Source organism: Bos taurus, chromosome 2, assembly GCF_002263795.3.
Source record: "Bos taurus isolate L1 Dominette 01449 registration number 42190680 breed Hereford chromosome 2, ARS-UCD2.0, whole genome shotgun sequence".
In the NCBI taxonomy this organism is placed as follows: Eukaryota; Metazoa; Chordata; class Mammalia; order Artiodactyla; family Bovidae; genus Bos; species Bos taurus.
In genome coordinates, this window is record NC_037329.1 from 106,085,252 (window position 1) to 106,107,227 (window position 21,976).

The 21,976-nt window shown below is 52.1% G+C and overlaps 1 protein-coding gene and 1 long non-coding RNA gene across 17 annotated transcripts in view; one reads left to right on the forward strand and one right to left on the reverse strand.

Annotated features, from left to right (window-relative positions):
• The window catches only part of TNS1 (tensin 1), a 266,797-nt gene that overhangs the window by 183,175 nt on the left and 61,646 nt on the right, over positions 1 to 21,976 (reverse strand). For all 16 annotated transcript variants that reach the window (NM_001434864.1, NM_001434866.1, NM_001434863.1 and 13 more), the window contains 2 exons: positions 20,854 to 20,968; positions 6,408 to 6,445 (listed from right to left, as the gene is read on the reverse strand). Coding sequence is in view for 2 of the 16 variants with exons in the window: in NM_001434860.1 (NP_001421789.1) it covers positions 6,408 to 6,445; positions 20,854 to 20,968 (153 nt within the window). In the remaining 14 variants the exon portion in view is untranslated. Of the gene's footprint in view, positions 1 to 6,407; positions 6,446 to 20,853; positions 20,969 to 21,976 lie in introns of those variants that run through there.
• Positions 2,044 to 7,870, forward strand: LOC132343295 (uncharacterized). The gene is made up of 3 exons (XR_009492036.1): positions 2,044 to 2,240; positions 6,433 to 6,486; positions 7,609 to 7,870. It is a non-coding gene; the product is annotated as an uncharacterized lncRNA (long non-coding RNA).

The following is a 21,976-nucleotide window of genomic DNA, read 5'->3' on the forward strand; positions in this document are numbered from 1 at the left end:
GGGCTGCACAGGAACTCTGTGTTATCTTTGCAACTTTTCTGTAAACCAACCAGCCTGGTGGGAAGGGGAGGGTGGGACAAATTGGGAGAGTATGTATGTGAATACATACACTACCACGTGTAAAACAGATAGCTAGTGGGAAGCTGCTGTATAGCACAAGGAGCTCAGCTGGGTGCTCTGTGATGACCTAGAAGAGTGGGACGGATGGGAGAGAGGCTCAAGAGGGAGGGGATATACGTATACATATAGCTGTTATACAGCAGAAACTAACACAACATTGTATATCATACACTAATATTTTACAAATAAATTTTTAAAAGACAAACTATGTTTAAAATGACAAATAAAAAGAAAACCAACCGAAAATCTCCTTTAAAATATTAAATACATAAATGAACAAATGTATATGGAGACTGTGGAACCCTATAGCAGGCGAGTGAGGAGAAAAGCAAAACAGAAGAAAATCTACTGTGTATATACACACTGTGCACGTGCTCAAATAAAAGTGGAAGACAAATCCTGGGCCATTCATTTTAAGTCCTCAACTGAGAGAAACAATGGGGAAAGACGAGGACCCCTATGAGACTTAAGGGTGGGGACTAAGGGAAACTCACAATTTGCTCCCCTGGAGAAATTTATGCGGGGGAAGGTGGGGTGAGGGGCGGCAGCGCAGGGAGTCTGGGGGGTCTGGGGGGTCTAGGCAGGACCAGGGAATTTGTTCGATCCCTGGTCTGGAAGCCAAGATTCCACATGCCACAGAGCAACTAACCCCAGGCTGAAACTAAGACCCCCAACTAAGACGCTGCAAAGCCAAATATAAATATTCTTTTTTAATGGAACTAGCTTTTTTAAAAAAGAGATTTGGAGGGGCAACTAGAGAGTGGGGCTTCCAGGAAGCACGATGAAATGCCAGTGCCTGAATCAGCCCCTTCTATTTGTCTCCGTTTCTCTGGCTCGCTCTCAACTCACTTCCCTTCTCACCTGCTTCCCACCCATTTTTCCCAGGGCAGTACCAGAAAGCTACTGACATCAAGGTGCCCTTAGCCAAGACCCTCCCTGAGCCTCAACAACAGATCTATAAAATGGGGCTCCCATGAGCTCTGCCCACCTCTTAGGACTGAGAGGGTGAGGGAAAATGTTTTGTGCATTACAAAGTTCAGTGTAGATACAGGTGATTAAATGTTCGTAGTAGGTCTGTTCATTATAGTTCCAAATTGGAGATAACCCAAAAGGCAATACACAATGGAATGGATAAATAAATTGTGGTTTATTCACCTACTGGAATACAACATAGCAATAAAAAAAGAATGAACCACCGCAACTCACTAGAACACAAATGAGCCTCCCGGACATAATGCTGAGTGAAATAAGCCAGACACAAAAGTAAACATACTGCATAATTCAATTTATATGAAGTTCATAAACAGGCAATACTAATCTCTGATGTTATAAGTAAGACTAGCAATTACCTTTGGGGGATACTGATTGGAGGGGGGCATAAGGACTGCTTCTAGGGTGCTAGAAATGTTCTAGCTCTTGATCTGGTTATAAACATGTACAAATTTATCAGTTGATGATATGTGAGTTGTATCCCAACTAGAAAATGTAAATGACTAGATTTATTATTTGGAGCATCTTTTTTTTTCTCTCTCTCTCTCTTCTATTGGCTGTACCATACAGCTTACAGGATCTTAGTTCCCAGTCAGATATCAAACCCAGGCCCACGCAGTGAAAACACCAAGTCCTAACCACTGGACCACCAGGGAATTCTTTATTTGGAGCATCTTTGTGTCAAGTGGTAGGAGAGCATTTTGAAGGGGTTTTAAAATGGTTTTTCTGCTCCTTCTTTTCTGCTTTCATCTACTCCCTCAGCCTCTCGCTACGTAGGAACTTCTTGTTTCTCAACATTCCTTTATTCCACTCCTTTATTTCTTCATGGAACCTCTACTACCAAACAGGCACTATTCTACAAGTTGAGGGCGCATCATATCTCTCAACAGTTCTAAGTGTAATAAACAGCTCAGTCTACTCTGAGCTGAGCACTAGGGCCCCTCTTCCAGCATTTCCTCTCAAACAGCTCCAATTTGCAAAGAATGAGGCACAGAATATACGGGCTTTTTTCTATTTTTGCCTATGGTTCCAAGAAAGGAGAAGATGCCTACTATGTGCCAATGGGCACCTAATCCTCTATAACCCAGCTGACACAGCTGGAAGGCAGCAGAGGTAGAGTTCAAATCCAGGTAAGTCTAATTCCTATGTCTTGCCCTTCCCACCACTCTTGAGACCTTCCAAAAGCCAGATCAGTTTTGCTCTCTTCCTGGAAATCTGTGGAAGTCAGCCTCCAAATGGTCTCAATGATTCTTGTCTCCAAGGCCCTTCCCACACTCAATGGGGCTAAAGTGGTAGTTGCTCAGTTGTATCCGACTCTTTGTGATCCCAAGGACTGTAGCTCACCAAGCTCTTCTGTCCATGGAATTCTCCAGGCAAGAATACTGGAGTGATTAGCCATTCCCTTTTCTAGGGAATCTTCTCGACCCAGGGATCAAACCCCGGTCTCCTGCATTGCAGTTGGATTCTTTATCGTCTGAGCCACCAGGGAAGTTCCTCTCAATGCGACTGACTTGCATTAACTAACAGCATATCGCAGAAACGGTGTTCGTCTTCCAAGACTCAAGGCTTCCGCCTTGTGTTCTTGATTCACCCACTCTGAGGCAGCTACTGCCATGTTGTGAGGATACCCAAGCAGTCCTACGGAGATGTCTGTGTAGCAAAAAACAGACCTCCTGCCAAAAGCCAGCCCCAACTTGTTAGCCACAAGAGTAAACCATCCTGGAACAGATCCAGTCCATCAGGCCTTCAGACAACTATAGCGCCAGCTGACATCTGGACTGCCACCCCAGGAGAGACCCCAGGCTAGAACCAAATCCCACCAAGCCACCCCCAAGTTTCTGACTCATAGAAACTGTGTGTTGGCTGCTTTAAGCTACTAAATTTGAGGGTAACTTGTTACATTGTATTGTGACTATAAATAACAGGGCACCTCTCAGAGTCCTGGGTTCATGCTGCAGGAACAGCCTGAGCGAAAGAATGTTTAGGCATCCAGAGCCAGCCACTTACTAGAGGGGTGGCCAGACTGAGCTGAATTTGAGAGGACAGAGGAGGATCAACGTCAGCAAGAATTCCCCAGTGCGTGGGAAAGGAACTGTGAAACAAGAGACCAAACAAAGCAGACATCCCGGCACCCTCTTCACTGGAAGTTTCTCATACACTTCATCTGTCTCAGTAAATGGAACCACGTGTACCCAGTGACTCCGGCCAAAAACCTGGGAGTCATCCCATTCTATCTCTCACAGCCAACACCCCCTCTACTAGCCAGGCTCTGGGCTCTGGCCCACCATGCACCCCAGGTCTGGTCCCTTCTCACCGTCTTTCCCTCAAGCACCAGGGACTATACTGCCAGCCACTCTCACGTGGGCAACGTCAGCCACCTCGGCCCATCTCCCTGCTCCTGCCCTTTTGCCGGCTCAAGGTGAGAATGGCCTTCTCCAAGTGAAGTGCGGCTTATGTCTTTGCTGCTCAAAACCCTCCAGCTCTCTCCTCTCCAGCGCTCTCTACTCTACACAGCCCTCTTTGAAGTGTGACAAGCTCAGCTCACCTCTGGAACTTTGTACTGGCTCTTTCCGTCTCTCAAATCATCATGTAACATCATTTGGGTCTCACCTCACACAACACTCCCTTGGAGGAGTCTCCCTGGGACACTTAGCCTAATCATCCTCTAACCTCCACTCTAGCTCATTTCCTTCATAACTTGGTTGCCTATTTATCATCTGTCTCCCATGTTCGAATGTCAGTCCCATGAGGGCAAAGGCTTTCTTGGTCTTGTTCACCTACAACAATGTCTGGCACATGGAAAGAGCTCAAAAAACACTGATTTAATGAATCCTGTCTAGAGGCAGGGGGATGGATGAGATGACCTCCAAGTTGATCTGGTTATAAAAGCTGGAGTACAGAGCTCTGCTGTGTGTTCTGGGGCTCACATCACCCTTTCCCAGCAAAAGGAAACAGCAGGGTGGTAGTAAGAACTGTGGTTTTAGGGGAGAGGCTTGCCAGCTGGGTGGAGCTCACAGCACCAGTGGGTCCCATTTCCTACAGAGGAAAATCCTACAAAAGGCCCATCTGTCCGGCCGGCTGGCTGCTGCCCTGGCAGTCCACCTCTCCCCTCCACGTTGGCCTCTTTGGCTGGGCAGAGCAGGGCTGCTGCAGCCTGGTATATTCTGACTCCCAGCATATATGAGAAGTGCCAAGCAGGCTGCACACCATCCCCAGAAGTCATCTTTGTCATCCCTCTGCCTCCACACAGGAGGCAGCTGTACAACAAGAAGCCATCTTCTATCATACTTCTCAGCCTCTACAGAACACTCCCCCCCGACCCCCCAGCCACCACCATTAGCCTGCTCAGACCCTTCACTGTGCATTCATCCCCTTCTCCTCTCTGACTACATCCACAACTGCAAGAGATGGATGGCAAAGAGGGAGGGGCAGCTAGGGACCAAGGAATGTCTGCCCATAGGCAAGGAGGGGACGTTTAGAAGGAAGTACAAGGGCCCGGAGACAGAGGTGGGTGAGGGTTTATACTGGGAGACCTTGGGAAAGTCATTCAACCTTTGGGTGCCTCGGTTTCCTTATTTGTAAAACCATAGGATCTTTCAGCCTGTTTTATCCTCTGGTAGAATTAAAAGAACAGAATCGATAATGCATTGAAGTGCTTTCTAAGGCCTACAGCACTGTAAGTGTCCACTGTCATTGAGAGAAACACGTGCAGGAAGGAGGGGGCATATTGGGGAGGAGCAAGAACACCAGAAAGTTCTGGGATTAAGAGTGGGAAAACTCTGCTCTAAATGAAGAGATCAAGGAAGGAGATGGAAGGAGAAGCAAAAACTCACTCCCCACCTGGAGTGAAAAGGCTGAGGGAGTCAGAAAAGCAGAAGACAACAGAAGAGGCAGAAACCATCCAGATGGCAAGAACAAGCCAGGCCTTTGACACTTGTGCTGGGAGAGCCTGGAGTTTCCAGATGAAGAGGACAACAGCCCTCAGCAAGGCCTGAGCAAAAGTCCCTCAGGAGGAAGTGGGTCCCCTCTCAGAGAGACCTGCTGAGTCTACAAGGTCTACAAGTGTCACCTTTCTACAAGGTAACCCTTGGCCCTCAGAGCTACCAACTGATAATCATCAATTACCCGCTATGTTTTGAGCACCTGTTGTGTCTCAGGAACTGCGCTGGGCATCACACGTATTATCCCATCTCATCCTCGTCAATAGCCTTTTCTTATTCCCACATCCTTAAAAATGAAACAGAGGCTCAGAGAAGTTTACCCAGCTAATAAGAAGCAGAGCAGAAGATGCTCTGCTGGGCTTCCGCTGCTCAAAGTTCCTTTTTGAAGCATCTTTCCTCCTCCTTCCATTCCCTGAACTCCTTCCTAAAAGATCAAGGGTGAATGGCAAAGGGAGGGGTTAGAGGGCAGGGAGGATATTAACAATAATGGAGGAAGGCACGCAGACTGGCTGCCTAGGAAAGGCAGGGCATTTCCAGCTCCAGAAAGCTGGGCGCATCTGACAGAACAATTTCCTTCCCAAGTAATCCATCATAATCCAGCCTGGTGTCGCCCCCACCCCCATGACTCCAGAAGGCTGCCACGGGTGATCCATCACTCTTCTGCCAGGGCCTGAGAGGATACAGCCAGCCCAGGGATCAGCCAGCTCGGCCAATCAGGACGAAGCAAACCCTCTGGTCTTCCTGCCTCTGGTTTTTCTCTCCCCCAAGACCAGCCAGGCAACACTGATGAGGAAACCGAGGGCGAAAAGTGGGACACCGCCAATAGAGTAGGATGGTCGCTCAGGAGGTTCCAGGCCCAGAGGTCGCGACCCTGAGCTCTGACCTTTTTCCACCTCACCCCTCCTCCCCCTACCTATCCCCTGCTCCCGCCCTCGCGGTCCTGTGGCTGTGACCCCCATCCCGCCAAATCCGGCCGACTAGAGCTCCACGCGCGGCCCACGGGGTGATTGTAAAGCATCCCTCTGCCCCTCCATACCACCCCCTGGAGAACTAAGGGGAAATACCTTCAAAGGCCCTGCCCCCGGAGCTCGGTCTCCGCCAGCCACCCCCCAGCAGCCGCCGAGCCTGCGCATCGCGCCCCCATCCCCCGCTCGCAGCCCCCCGCCCCCAGTCCTCGCCTTCACCTTGACCCGAGTCCGCTCAGGGGCCCAGGAGCTTTGCATAAACAAAGAGAGAAGGAGGGGACGATCGGGGCACCGCCCCCGGCCCGCCGGCGCCCCCGCTCCCGTCCCGGGACCCCAAGCCCGTCCGGCCCTCCAGTCCCCCACGGGACCGGGCGGCCCGCAGCCCCCTTACCTTGGCCTGGCATTTCCGATGACAGGAGAAGCTGCAGACTGCAAGAAGGCGAGACACAGAAAGAAAGTTTAGCCGCGAGGTATGAAATGGAAACTCCGGCGAAATCTCCTCCCACCCCCGCCCGCAACCCGCGCTCGGGAGAGAAGGAGGGACGGAGGGAAGGAGGGACGGAGAGAGGAGGGGGCGGGGGGCTGCCGTGGCTCCCCGGGGCCTGCGGGGCGGGAACGCCCGGGACTGCGGACCCGCGGCCCAGGAGGCGCCGAGGCCCCCGTCGCCTAGAGCCCCTCGGGCGGGCGCGGGAAGTTGGGAGGAGCAGCGGGAGACGAGGGGACCCACTCCGTGGCTGGGTCCTGGCCACCCAGGCCCCTTGCCAGCCGAGCCAGGAATAAGAGGACCGTCTCGCCTTACACACGAGGCAGCAGGCGGCACCCCAGAACCACATCACTCTCATTCCGGCAAAGAGAGACATACAGACCCAATTCGCGGTCCAGGAGAGGGCCTGTGCACGCACACATACACATTGACACCCACAGACACCAATAACCACTTACACACGGACACTCAGCATAGGTGCACACGCAGCACACACAGCCAGCCTCACACACCCACTGGCAAGCCACACACAATTTCATGGGAGACCCTCAGAGTACAGGCTGACAGACTGTGGACACAAACTCACAAAGTTTATGAGAAAACACATGTGAGTTGAAACACACACAGACACACACACGCTCACACATACATGCACGCGCGCGCGCACACACACACACACACACACACCAGGACTTGCTCTGCCCTCCCACTACCAGAAGTTGGAATCAAATTTCCTGTGGGGTTCCCTCAGCCTGGAATGTCCCAGCCCTGCCCGCCCTACCCCCAGGGCCCTCCACCCAGGATTTGGTAGTCCCCTCCCACCAGGTCCCAGAGATGGGGTGAGGGGTCTCCCGAGCTGAGCTGCTGCACGCACTTAGGCCTGCAAAGGCAGCTGGGCTGTGGAGCCAGGGGCCACCCTGACCCCAGATCCTCACAGCCCTGGTCTCAGTCAGCTGCCTTTCCTCCTGGATCCATAGTTTTGTTGTTGTTTAGTTGCTAAGTCACATCCAACTCTTTGCAACCTCAAGGACTGCAGCCCCCCAGGCTCCTCTATCTGTGGGATTTCCTAGGCGAGAATACTGGAATGGATTGCCACTTCCTTCTCCAGGGGATCTTCCCAATCCAAGGATCGAACCCAGGTCTCCTGTATTGGCAGGCGGATTCTTCACCGCTGAGTCACCAAAGAAGCCCGAATCTATAGTTACCCACCCCTTTCCAACCTCATGCCAAACAGATCCCCAGCGAAATGAAGAGGGGAGACCGAGGCACACATGAAGGCCCAGAGCTGTCAATAAAGCCTCCATGGCTCCTCACATGAAAGCTTCTGGTTTGTCTGCGGTAGTAGGGGGTGGGGCAGAAGTTGGAGGACACTGGGCGGAGTCTGCGATGTGACCTTGGCCAGACCTTGTTCTCCCAGAACCCAGTTCTGGCCACAGCTCAGGCCTGTGACTCAGCCAGTGCTAAGCAAAGCTTTCCTGACCCCACCAGTCACACAATCCAGCTCGGGGACTTCTCCACCCCCAGCCACCCAAGTCAAGTCATGCCCACCCTTCTAGCCTTTCTGCTTCTTTCTCAGTCCCACCCTCACCACCCCAAGTGGCAACCCCCTCCAGAGGGTGTTTCCACTCTGACACCAGCAGCCTTCCCATTCCCATCCCTGAGCCTCCTTTCCTGGCCTTGGAATGTGGAATTGAGAAAGCCTCAGGCCATGTGGCCTGAGCTTTGAAGGCCCTTCCAGCCAGGCAGGCGCCCATTGGGCCAGTGCCTCTTGACCCAAGGAGCTCTCCTCCTCCTCTGCTAGTCAAATGCCAGGTCTTCAAGAATAATAATTCAATGGACATGAATTTGAGCAAACTCCGGGAGATAGTGAAGGACAGGGAAGCCTGGCGTGCTACAGTCCATGGGATCACAAAGTCAGATACGACTTAGCGTCTGAACAACAACAAGAATAAGTGCTGGGGCCCTCTGGAGGCCTCTCCAGACACTGTTCCCTCCTCCTTGAAGCCATCACCACAGAGTGTGCTTCTCCTGACCATCTTTCTTCCTACACTTGCTGGCTCCTTCAAGGAAGGGACCTCCTCTCTCTCTCCGTCTCCCTGTCTCTCCCTCTCTGTCTGTCTCTTTCTCTTAAACACGTACACACACACACATATGTGACACGGTGGTGCCTAGTACAGAGTAGAGGCTTAATAAATGTTTGCTGCATTGACCTGACTGAAGATCTCCCCTGGAATTTATGTGCATCCCCATTTAATCGGGCTTCCCTGGTGGCTCACATGGTAAAGCATCTACCTGCAATGCAGGAGACCTGGGTTCGATTCCTGGGTCGGGAAGGTCTCCTGGAGAAGGAAATGGCAATCCACTCCAATATTCACGACTGGGAAATTCCACACAGAGGAGCCTGGCAGGCTACAGTTCATGGGGTCCTGGGTCTACAGTCCAAGAGTCAGATATGACTGAGCAACTAACACACACACCCATTTAATCATCCCCACCCAACACTTAGTCTTTTCCTGAGCCATAACCCTCCCTATGGAGAAGGCAATGGCACCCAACTCCAGTACTCTTGCCTGGAAAATCCCAAGGACGGAGGAGCCTGGTAGGCTGCAGTCCGTGGGGTCACTAGGAGTTGGACAAGACTGAGCGACTTCACTTTCACTTTTCACTTTCATGCATTGGAGAAGGAAATGGCAACCCACTCCAGTGTTCTTGCCTGGAGAATCCCAGGGACGGGGGAGCCTGGTGGGCTGCCGTCTCTGGGGTCGCACAGAATCAGACACGACTGAAGCGACTTAGCAGCAGCAGCAGCAGCAGCAACCCTCCCTACAGCATCTCACAGTCAATCAAAAAGGCATTCCGTAGGGCTTCCCTCCCCAGGCTTCCCAGGTGGCTCAGTGGTAAAGAATCTGCCTGCCTATGCAGGAGACACAAGAGATGTGGGTTCAATCCCTGGGTTTGGAAGATTCCCCTGGAAAAGGAAATGACAACCCACTCCAGTATTCTTGCCTGGAGAACCCCATGGACAGAGGAACCTGGAGGACTGCAGTGCCTGTTGTCGAAAAGGGTCAGACATGACTGAGCAACTGAGCATGAACTCAAGGGCTACCCTGATGGGCTCAGTGGTAAAGAATTCTGCCAATGCAGGAGACACAGGTTCAATCCATGATCCGGGAAGATCACACATGCCTCAGGCATCTAAGCCCGTGTGCCACAACTACTGAGCCTGTGCTCTAGAGCCACAGCTACTGAAGCCCAAATGCCCTAGAGCCTGTACTCCACAACAAGAGAAGCCTGCGCACCACAACGAAGAATAGCCCCTGCTCGCCACAATTAGAGAAAAGCCTGTGCAGCAGTGAAGACCCAGAATAGCCAAAAATAGTAAGTTAAAAAATTTTAAAGACATCCCTAAGGGTCCACTCCAGGCCTCCAAGCCCAGTCTAGACACTGGAAGCACAGTGAGAGCCAGGACTCCATCTTCTTCCAGCATCAGACTTCATACTCCTGACGTTCACAGCGTGCATCAGGCTCTTTCCTACCTCAGGGCCTTTGCACTTGCTGTCCTCACTGCCTGGAAGGCTCTTCCTCACCCCAGCTCTCCACTGTTCACCGATCCACATCCATCTTCTACTTCTAGAATCCACTGAAAGCTATCTCTTCCAAAGGGTCTTTCCATGACCACTCAAATTACAGTAGGCTCCCCGTTATTCTTTCTTAGCAGTACCCTGATAAAACTCCTCTTAGCACAGCTCACAATCTGAAGTCATCTTGGGGAATTCCTGCTTACCTGTATATAGTACACCTCCCCACACTAGACTGATGAGGGCAGGGAACATGTCTGTCTTGTTCACCCTGTATCCCCAGCAGCTAGATCAGTGTGTGCTACAAGCACACGGTGCCAAACAACATCTTTTAGAAAAAGTCCCACCCTCTGGGCAGACCAGCCCCCAGGACACTGACAACCTTGTCTTTGTGGGAATGGCACAAAGATGTCCTTTCTCCAGGTGGGCCCAGCCCTGTGCCTGGATGCATGGCTTGGTGAACAAGGCACAGACTAATTCCAGGACTCTCTTGGGCAGGCACCCTCGGCACTGAGCGGCCTGCATGACTATACAGGGCAGCCCTGCCTGTCACACAGTGGGCAGACACTCAGTAAATGCCCTTGAGTGGAGGGCAGATGGGGAAATCGTTGGGCAATTGCAGTACAATGTGCTGAGTGCTCCCTACGTGCTGGAATGCAAAGAGCTTGTCTTTGAAAGCTCTACAGTGGGGAGCAAAGAAATACCTCCCCAGCCTCCAGCTCAAAAGACAAAAGCTTGGCAAATGGAATTCAAGTGGCACGTTCCAGGCAGCCCCAGTGTGGTCAAGCCCCCACAGATGAATTTTTATGCCTTAAGAAGCACCTGCTCCCAAACCCAAGGAAATCCCAAACCCAAGGAAATCCTCTTGCCCCGAGCCCCCTCCAGGGAAGGCGCCTTTACAATCTTGGTCACCTGTCTCCGGTATTCTCCCATAGGGCAGTATTCCTACTCTCCAACTTGCATCCCTCCTGCTGTAATTTGAAATATGCTGATCAGCTGGCTTCTCACTTCTCGGATCAATGATGCGTTCAAATGGGTCACAGAAAGGGAACCGCAGCAGGCAGCCTCCAAGGTGGCCCCAGTGTGAATCACCTCCCAGTAAGCACACCCTTCTGCAGTCCCCTCACACGATGAACTGGTTTATAGACCAATCGTATATTATAGAAAAGATAGTGTATAACCTCTGAAGCTAAGTTATCAGCCTTTGTCTCCTGGATTGCTCACTCTCGGGGAAGCCAGTCACTGTGTCATGAGGACACTCAGCCCAATGCGGGGGCCGTGTGGGGGAACAACTGAGTCCTCCTGCTGCCAGCCAGCACCAGGTTGACTGGCACACAACTGAACCACCTTGGAAGTGGATCTTTACTCCATCAGGCCCTCTGATGACTACAGCCCCAGCTATCTTGACAGTAACTTTATGAGACACCCAAGTCCAAACCACCCAGGTATGTGGGTGAGGCCCTACTCATGAATCCCTGACCCACAGAATCTATGTGAGAGAATAATTTTGTACTTGATGTAAACTGCTAAGACTTAGGGTGATTTGTTACACAGCTACAGCTAACTAATACAGATACCAGAGCACAGGATCCTTCAGAAAGCAAGAGGCCAAAGGCTGACGCTGAGAACTAGTACTAGAGGCCATCCTTTGGGTCCTTCCTCGCTCCCTGACTATATGTATATTCCTCTCTGTAATTCCTTCTTCCCTTTCATTACCTTACCAAGCAGTCAGTCATCCAAAGAGGCTGCTGAGTCTCAAACCTCCTTTTCTACCACTGTACCAGTTCAGACCAATTATCCTTCCCTGGGCCACATCCCCCTGCCAGCCTTGTCTCCCTTCAATTCACTGAGTCACAGGCCATTCCAAGGAACAAACTGATCATATCACACCCCTGCTTAGAACCCTCTGTCCAGCTCAACACACTTATTAAGCCTACGTCTTGCCTCCACCTCCAGCCACTGCCCATAAAGAGATCTGTCCCTGCCACACCAAACTCCACAGACTCTGAGTCAACAAGGCTTATGTCTGGAATGGTGAACTCCCATACATCCTTCAAGGCCCAGTTCAAAATGCTCACCCTGGATAATAAAGCATTCAAAGATGGTCCCTCTCTCCTCTGTGCTCCAAGAATCCTCAACCCACAACAAAGCTCTTATCACCTTGGAGGACTAAGCATTCCGTTATTATTTGTTCTCCCCCACATTCAACTGTTTAAGACAGAAAGGGAGGTCCTTTTTAACTCTGTAGCTTTGTGTCCTGCCCCTTCCCCTAGTACTGGGTCTGGCATAGATGAGCCTCAATAAATGTGGAGTAAATTTCAAACTGGAAGGATTCTCTGCAGCCTAAACCCTTGGGACCAGGGCTGACATTCTGAAGCAATGGAAAACATGCAAGTGAGGGTAGGGAGCTTCACTCTTCAGCTCCACCCCCTGTGGGGAGAAGGCAGGTGGGGACCACAGTCAGTCTTCCTAAGTGCTTCAGGGCAAACACCACCTACGATCAAGCCTGGCAAAGGGTGAGAGCACTGAAGGAGTTGATTTATCCTCACCTACTCCCCCAGGGCTCCTGCTTTCTATCTACCCACTTTCCTACCTGGCTGCATGTAGACTGACTCTCAGCTCAGACGCAGGTCATGCACCAGCTCTGTGATCTGGGACAAGTTACTTAACCACTCTGACCCTTCATCTCCTCATTTCTAAAATGGGGGTAATAAAAGCATCGACCTCACAGAGTTGTTGTGAGAACTAAATAAGTTAATATACCTGGCCAGCCCAGAGGTTGTTCTGTATAAGGGTTAGTTGGACCAGCAGCATCTCCATCACCTTTGTACCATTAGATGGAAAAACTCGGAGTCAGGAGAACTGGGTTCTAGTCCTGACTGCTATTACAGCTGTGTGACCCAAAGCAAGTCACTCCCCTCTCTGAGTCTCAGACTTCTGCTCAGAAAATGAGGCAGCCAACTAGCAGCCTCCAGGGCAGATTGGGCCTGGGCCCTTGTCTTCATTAACTGCCTCAATGTTTAAAATACAAAGGCTTCTTCTCTCAGCTGGAGTGCCATGCAACAGAACAGCTCTCTCTGGATACTTGGTGGCCCCACCATGACCTGTCCACACTCACTTGCCTGCTTTAAAGTCCCCTGCATCTCTGACCCCTGTTCCAGGGGAACAAGCGCAGAACTCCAACCTCCCCCTCCTAGCACCCCTCAGATATCCTGGACACACATCTCAGGATCAACGCCACCTGAGCACACCCACAGAAGGCCAGGGACCCTGCAAGATGAGGACCTCTGGGGAGGGACCCTGTCAAACCAAAGCTCATGGAGCCCAGAAGCCCCATCTTGGCCAGTGGGTGTCAACACTGCCCCTTCACAATAGAGCCTGAGATGGAGCCAAAAGCCTTGGAGTGGGGAGGGGTCTGTAGGTCACCTGTGGGGAGGAGCACCCCAACCCCAGCCCTTGGCTGACTCCTGCCTCACTGGGCGGCCTGGACTCTGTCCTGGGGTGGCTTCCTGCCTCTTGGGAACACAGGAAGCCAACATTGTTGGGATCTAAATGGCCTTTTCCTCCTGGCCTCGGGTCGGAAAATGAGCGCAGAGCCTCCGTGTGCACCTGACCCTGGCGATAAAACGCCTGCGTGCCCGGCAGGCCTCTGCTCCTTCCCCAGCTGGCAGAAACCTGCCTCCTGCCCACCAGGCCTCACAGCTCTTCCCTGCCTTGCTTATTTCTGTGGCATGGCCTGGAGGTGTGTGATGGTTTATATTAGGTGTCAGCTTTCAGTAGATTGTGAGTGAAGCACACTGCCGGCCATAATGTGGGTGGGCCTCATCCAATCAGTTGAAGGCTTGAAAGGCAGAGACTGAGCTCCCCAAGACAGAAGGAATTCTGCCGGCTTTTAGACTTGAACGGTAACTCTCCCCTGGGTCTCCAACCTGACTGTCTGCCCTGCAGATGTTGGACTTGCCAAGCCTCTACAATCACGTGAGCCAATTCTTGACAATAAATATCTACCTACCTACCTACCTACCTACCTTATTAGTTCTGCTTCTCTGGAGAACCCTAATGCAAGATGACTTGGGGTGGTAGGGGGAGTGCGTATGGTGTGGCTCTGAAGTTGAAGCAAGAAGAAACCTTCTAGGTCACCCCATCCAGTGGTTTTTGTTTTTGTAGCCAAACTCTTGATGCAGCTGGACTCTTACATGGAATCTCAATGATGTTGTTTAACTGCTAAGTCATGTCTGTCTCTCTTGAATCCCAAGGACTCTAGCGCACCAGGTTCCTCTGTCCATGGAAATTTCCCAGGTAAGAATACTAGAGTGGGTTGCCATTTCCTTCTCCAGGGGATCTTCCTCACCCAGGGCTTTAACCCATGTCTCCTGAATTGGCAGGTGGAATCTTTACCACTGAGCCACCAGAGAAGCCCCCTCAATGATATTGTTCAATCACTAAGTCGTATCCGACTCTTTGCAACTGCATGAACTGCAGCACGCCAGGCCTCCGTGTCCTTCACTATCTCCCAGAGTGTGCTTAAACTCATGTCCATTGAGTCAGTGATGCCATCCAACCATCTTATCCTCTGTCACCCCCTTCTCCTGCCTTCAGTTTTTCCCAGCATCAGGGTCTTTTCCAATCAGTTGGCTCTCCACATCAGGTAACCAAAGTATTGGAGCTTCAGCTTCATCATCAGTCCTTCCAATGAATATTCAGGGTTGATCTCCTTTAGGATTGACTGGTTGGATCTCCTTGCAGTCCAAGGGACTCTCAAAAGTCTTCTCTGGCACCACAGTTTGAAAGCTTCAGTTCTTCGGCATTCAGCCTTCTTCATGGTCCAACTCTCACGTCCATCTATGACTACTAGAAAAACCATAGGTTTGACTAGACAGACCTTTGTCAGCAGAGTGATGTCTGTGCTTTTGAATATGCTGTCTAGGTTTGCCATAGCTTTTCTTTCAAGGAACAAGCGTCTTTTAATTTAGTGGCTGCAGTCAATGATATTGGTTGGCATTTATTGAATGCTTGTTATGTGCCAGGATCTGTTCTGAGCACTTTACATATATTGTCTCAGGTAATTCCCACAGTAACTCAAGGAGGAAGGTTTGCTGTGTGTCTTATTTGAAAGGTTAGGTAACAGAGGCACAGAAAGATGAAGCAAGCTGCTCTCACTAGTAAAAGTTGGGATTTGAATCTAGGATGTCTGAATCAAATGCAGGACCACCACCATTCTGCTCGCTGATATATTTAACTCTTGAAACCAGGGCTGCTCCAAGTAAAGTGGGCAGAGGTTCCAGGGCCCCAGGTCCTTAAGCCTACCCTTGATTTCCCCCTTTTTCCCACCTTCTCAGGCCCTGAAGAACCTTATAGTTCCTCTGGAACTCAGTTTAGAGCCTCAGATCTAGTGCAACCCCTCGTTTGGAGAACCAGGAAAACTAGGCCCAGAGAGGTTAAGCGTCTCACTCAAGGTCACACAGCCAGGCAAGAGGAAGCCAGGACTAGAACCCAGTGTCTTCCCACTTGACCAGGCTGCTTCCAATGACTCCAAGGAGTGACTGGGACACAGGCTGGAAGCTGGGATTCCCAGGAAAGAGGAGAAATCCTGAAACAAGGTTTCCCCAAACCCAGCTAGTGAGGGCATCTAGGTGGACTTGTCCCATTAAGGGCTGAAGCATCTTCCCCAGGTACATCCCACTCTCGGGGACACTGCAGATGACAGCCCTCACCTTGCAAGCTGACGAAGAAGGGGAGGGCTCTTAAGTCTGGGCCCCACTCAAGGCTGGATGGCAGTCTTGGGCTCTTGAGCTGCCATTCTGGTCTCCTCCCTTGGATATCAGCCTGGTGGGAGGCTGAGGCCATTGGTCCAGGCCCTAGACTCCCTAGAGCACTGCCCCCCAGGGACCTGTGGGAAATCCTCTGTTTGGACTGAGGAACTCCTACACATTCTTCAAGATCCAGACAACATATGGATTCCCTACTGAAGACTGACAGGAAAATCTGCTAAGTCAGAGGCAGCCTTTCACACACACTGGGCTCTGGAATTGCCCAACAGCACGTCTGTCTTCCCAGGTTAGGAGCTGGGTTTTGGCTCCAGCATGGCATACGGCCCAGAGGGGCCCAGTTCACGACTGTCAGATGGGTGCACGCCTGCACGCAGGTGGTGGAGGGTGGGCCTACATTGGGAGAGTTTTCCAGACTCTGCAGATGCCAACAAGGGAATTCTCCAGGGCCTCCCACGGTCTGGGCCTCAGTGGATATTCTTGGTCCAACCCTTTTTCTAAAGATGACAAAACTGATGCCCGACAGGGGAAGAGATTTATCTGAGCTCACCTGGCCTACGCATGGCCAGCCCCAGAAGTCAAGGATAGGCCACTGACAAAGGCCCCAGAGGCCTCTTCTCCCGCTGTCTCATCTACCTACATCTCCCCATGGGGAGACTTAGTCCTGACACCAGGGGTCACTCTCAGTTCAGTTCAGTTCAGTCACTTAGTCGTGTCCAACTCTTTGCGACCCCATGAATCGCAGCACGCCAGGCCTCCCTTTACAGCCACACAAAGAATCTCAGTGCTCCTCACAATCACCCCCTCAGAGAGAGGACTGGGTTTATTATTAACTCTTTGATACCTGGGAGGAAGACCAGCCACGGTCTCATGGCCACCACTTTGCCTGTATATCCGTCATGTTGGCACTCACATGTCCACCCACCTCCATTCTGTCTGCCTCGTTCACCTTTGAGCCTCTCAGAATCAGAACTAGACCCCGGGTTCCCTGACTCTCTTCCCGACCTTGTCTCCCACCCCACCTCCTTCAGCCATAGTCTGTTAAACAGTGAAAGGCAGGCGCGTGTGGGGAGCTATGGGGCAGGGCAGCCAGTGGGAGACAGGACCCAGAGCCCCCATCTTTCTAGGTCTGGGCTGGTGTCCTCACTGCCCCTGCCTGCAGCAAAAGTTCCCTCAACATTGCAAGCCCTATGGAGATTGTGCATGCAGGGCCTTGACACTCAACCCTGAACCCCTAACCACTAATCCAGAGAATCACTGTGTTGCAGCCTGAGACTTGAAGACAGGAAGAAGAGCTAGTTCAGTTCAGTTCAGTTGCTCGGTCATATCCAACTCTTTGCGACCCCATGGACTGCAGCACATCAGGCCTTTCTGTCCATCACCAGCTCCCGGAGTTTACTCAAACTCATTTTCATTGAGTCGGTGATGCCATCCAACCATCTCATCCTCTGTCGTCCCCTTCTCCTCCTGCCTTCAATCTTTCCCAGCATCAGGGTCTTTTCAAATGAGTTGGCCCTTCGCATCAGGTAGCCAAAGTACTGAAGTTTTAGCTTCAACATCAGTCCTTCCAATGAACATTCAGGACTGATTTCCTTTAGGATGGACTGGTTGGATCTAGGGATGCAACCCTAAATCCAACTGGTTGGATCTGGTTGCAGTCCAATGGACTCTCAAGAGTCTTCTCCAACACCACAAAAGCATCAATTCTTCATCTCTCAGCTTTCTTTATAGTCCAACTCTCACATCCATACATGACTACTTGGAAAACCATAGCCTTGACTAGACGGACCTTTGTTGGCAAAGTAATGTCTCTGCTTTTTAATATGCTGTCTAGGTTGGTCATAACTTTTCTTCCAAGGAAAGCATCTTTTTATTTCATGGCTGGAGTCACTATCTACAGTAATTTGGGAGCCCCCCAAAATAAAGTCTGCCACTGTTTCCACTGTTTCTCCATCTATTTGCCATGAGCTAGAGAGCACAACAAATCCTTTGGTTTGGCCTTGGAGAACTCACCCCTCAGCCAGTGAATGACCTGTGCAACCGTTTCTGGTGACCCTGGATGGATGGGTGGGTGGATGGATAAATGGGTGGGTGGAGGGAGGGAGAAAGGGATGGATAAGTGAGTCTCATGCCACCATGACCTCCTGGTTCTAAACCACAGACAGTCGGTCCACTTCTGCATCTCCTGCCATTAAGCCTAGTGGCCCCAACCCTGCCCCCAAACCTGGTGACCTCACCTGTCTCACTGGGGGTGTACATGTGGCCTGAAGAGCGAGGAGTCTTCTGTCTTCCCTTGCAGGGCTGGAGGCCCCTGGGCCTTCCGTGGCCCAGTTCTGACACCTGCTGGTGCCTCTGGAGAGTGGCCCCGGCTTCTTCCTTCTCGCCACTCATTCACTCAGAGCTACCAAACCAGCCTGGCAGCCCTCTTGGCTACCCGCCCTCCAGTCTGGTTCACACTGGCAGGGCCAGGCTCCAAACCAGATGAGACCCAGGACATCTTTGCTCACTGTGGGAGCCTTCCATTCACATGGGGTCAAAGCCCCTGCTCCACCCAGGCCCTCTAGCCAGGTCATCCTGGGAACCTAAGACCACAGACTATCACAGAACATGCAGCCGGAGTGCCCACGGTCATCCAGTGAGCGTGTCAGGACTTCTTCTACTCCCAGCCCTGTGCCGCCTCCTATCAGAGCAGTGTTGTGTGTCACTGGGGTGAAGGGAAGAAGCACTGGGAAAGGAAGGAGGGAACTGGGGGTGGGCCAGAGGTTAACAGGAGCAGGTTCAAGAGACAGGATGAGGTGGGGGCTATGATGCAAGCAACATGCAAGACCCCACCTTAGGCAATACCTCCTTGACTTCTCCCAGTTCAGTTCAGTTGCTCAGTCATGTCCAACTCTGCGACTCCATGGACTGCAGCACCCCAGGCTTCCCTGTCCATCACCAACTCCCAGAGCTTACTCAAACTCATGTCCATCGAGTCAGTGATGCCATCCACCCATCGCATCCTCTGTTGTCCCCTTCTCCTCCCACCTTCAATCTTTCCCAGCATCGAAAATGGGAGAAGGGGACGACAGAGGATGCGATGGTTGGATGGCATCACCGACTCAATGGACATGAGTTTGAGCAAGCTCCGGGAGCTGGTGATGGACTTCTCCCAGCTCTGACTCTTAAGCACCATCCATCCTCAGAAGATAAAGAATCCACCTGCAACGCGGGAGACCTGGGTTCAATCCCTGGGTTGGGAAGATCCCCTGGAAGAGGGCATGGCAACCCACTCCAGTATTCTTGCCTGGAGAATTCCATGGACAGAGGAGCCTGGTGGGCTATAGTCCATGGGGTTGCAAAGAGTCGGACAGCACCAAGCGACTAAACACATCCCAGCCAGACCACTTGGGAGGAGGGTGCCACCATGCGGCTAATTTGGGTATTACATATGTTCCTTCCTGCTGGCCCCCAGAGTCTGGGTGTCCCAATCCTGCAGTTAAGGATCATAAAACTCTGCCCTTGGCCTGTATCAGGCTTGCCTGGAATGCACTCCAAATGCATGCACACACTCACACACTTCCATCCATCCACTCCAACTTCAACACCAGCAGAAACTCCTCATCTAGGAAGCGCTCCTTGCCCAGAGAGCACACAGGCTGGAAACACCACTCCGACCCAGCCAGCTGCGTGTCTGGGCAAGAGACTTGACTACTTGGAACCTTAGTTCCTTCGGCTGTAGCACAGAGATGACACGATCACCTCCCACATGCCATGAGCCCTGCATGAAATCACGTGTCTGTGTGCTTCACTACTGTTTTCATCACTGTTCCCTAGGGTCTGACACCCATCTTCCCAGTCTCACTGGGACACGGGCATGGAGGGAAGGGAGGGGGAGAGCCCGGCTAGAAAGAAGGCTCCAGGAAAGAAAGAGCCTGGCGCTTTGGCATGTTTGACATACTTGGCGTACTCGGGAAGTACAAGAGGTGCAGCTGGTTTCACTGTGCACTTGGGGGGCAGGGGAGCTGGCAAGGGGCGAGTCCACCAGACTGCACGGCTGCAGGAAGGTGTCTGCGCTTTGCCTTGAGGGCGTGGGGGCTCCCGAGGCGAAACCCAGGGAACTGACGCCGAGTCCCAGGGAAGCTGGCATGGAGGTGAGCTGAGAGGGTGGGTGGGGATGCGAGAGGCAGAAGGGCTTCTGTCAGTCACCCAAGCGAGAGAAGTCACATAAGATGAGAAACTCAGGGACTCAAGCTGTATGGGAGCGGGGAGAGGTGCTGGCAATTGATGGGAGACGACAGAGGGAGGCAGCCGGTGGCAAGTATGTAGGTGATGGTGTCAGTCGCCGAGACTGGGCACAGGGGCTTCCTGCTGATTTCACCATGTGATCTGGGACAAGACACGGACTCCTCTGGTGGCAGTGACAGCCGAGCCCAGGCGGTTCCAGGAACATGTGAAAACAATGACTGCAAAATCCTGCCAGCCAGCAGGCCCTCTGCCGAGGCCAGCTGGGGGCCTCTTAGACTCTCCCCTCAGTTGCCACAAGGGAAGGACTGTGGCTTGGCATCTTTGCAGTACTCCCAGTGCCAAGGCACACGCCCCCAGACACCTTCCACACGCCCTGAACACACCAGCCACACACCAACCACATGACATCCACAGGCCAACCACACCCCTTCACACACCCTCCACGCTCCAGCCGCACACCAGCCACACACCACCCACCTGCCACCACGTACTATCCAAACGCCTTCCCCATGCCATTCACATGCTATCTGTAGGCCACCCACATACCTTCTTCATGTCATCCACACACAAACTACATGCTATTTCCATGCCATCCATCACCTGCCATGTGCCATTCACACACACCTACATGCTCGCCATCCGTGTGCTCAGCCTCTCCTCCCAAATGAGAACCAGGCACCCACTTGGAACCCCAAGGACATCCCAGCCCCGCCAGGGCCCCAAGCCTCTCATTTCCACAAAGACACGCTCCCCTCCCCCACGGCCCCGCCAGCCACTCACCTTTGCAGGTGCAGCCCTCTCGGGTGATGACCTGTCGGCAGATCCCACAGGGCTTCACCTTCTTGAAGGTCTTCACCTTGAAGTGGTGAGTCTTGGGGGCCTCCAGGTCCTCTGGCTGTGGGAGGAGAGGCACAGAGGTCAGGCTGGGCTCCTGGGGAAAGAGCTGGGAGACCGAGGGAGAAGCAGGCCAGCACTGGGGGAAGGAGAAGTGAGAGCCCCTTCAGCCGTGAAGGGCCTGAGCCCATTTCTGGAAGGAGGTGCCCATGGAAAGAGAAAGCTATGGGTGTGACCCAGACTCCCAGACGGCAGTGGGGCTCAGACAACCAAAAACCCCAGCATCCAGGCACCACAGGCTCCTCCATGGTTTCTTAACCACTCTTTCTGTATTAGCAAAGTGCACTGATTTTAAGCGTGCTGCTCAATACAATCTGACACATGTATGCCCCCTGGGTTCACACCCCTGGAGGCTCCCTGGTGACCTCAGTCACTATCACCCCAAGGTAAGCTCTATTGGCTTCTGTCACCAAAGACCCATTCTGCCAGGTTTTTAAACCTCATATGATAGAATGGCACCGTATATACTCCTCTGTCTGCTTCCTTGACTCCGCAAGAACCTGTGAGATTCACCCCTGTGGTCACACAGAACAGCAGCGCCCTCCTTCTCGCCGCTGCATAGTACTCCCCGTGCACATGCAGCTAACTTCATCCACCCCTGCTGACGGCCCTCAACGTCTCACCCCTGTGAGTGCACTGCCCCTCAGTTCTCTCTCGAATCCTCATTATTACTCCCTGCCTCAGCCCAGAAGTCTTCTTCCATCTTTATTTCTATTTCCTCTTCTTTACATTATGAAAATATCAATAGGTTAAATACCCTTTTTTAAAAATTTTCTTTTAGCTGCATGCAGCATGTAGGATCTCAGTTCCCTGACCAAGGACTGAACCTCCACCCTGCACTGGAAGTGTGGAGTCTTAACCACTGGACCACCAGAGAAGTCCCTAAATATCCTTTTTAAAATGACACCACCACACACATGGGATGAGAGACAGGCTGGCAGTCCAAGCCTTCTCTATGTCTGGCTTTCTGTGAGCTCTGGGCCAGCCGCCAGCCGACCACTAACGGGGC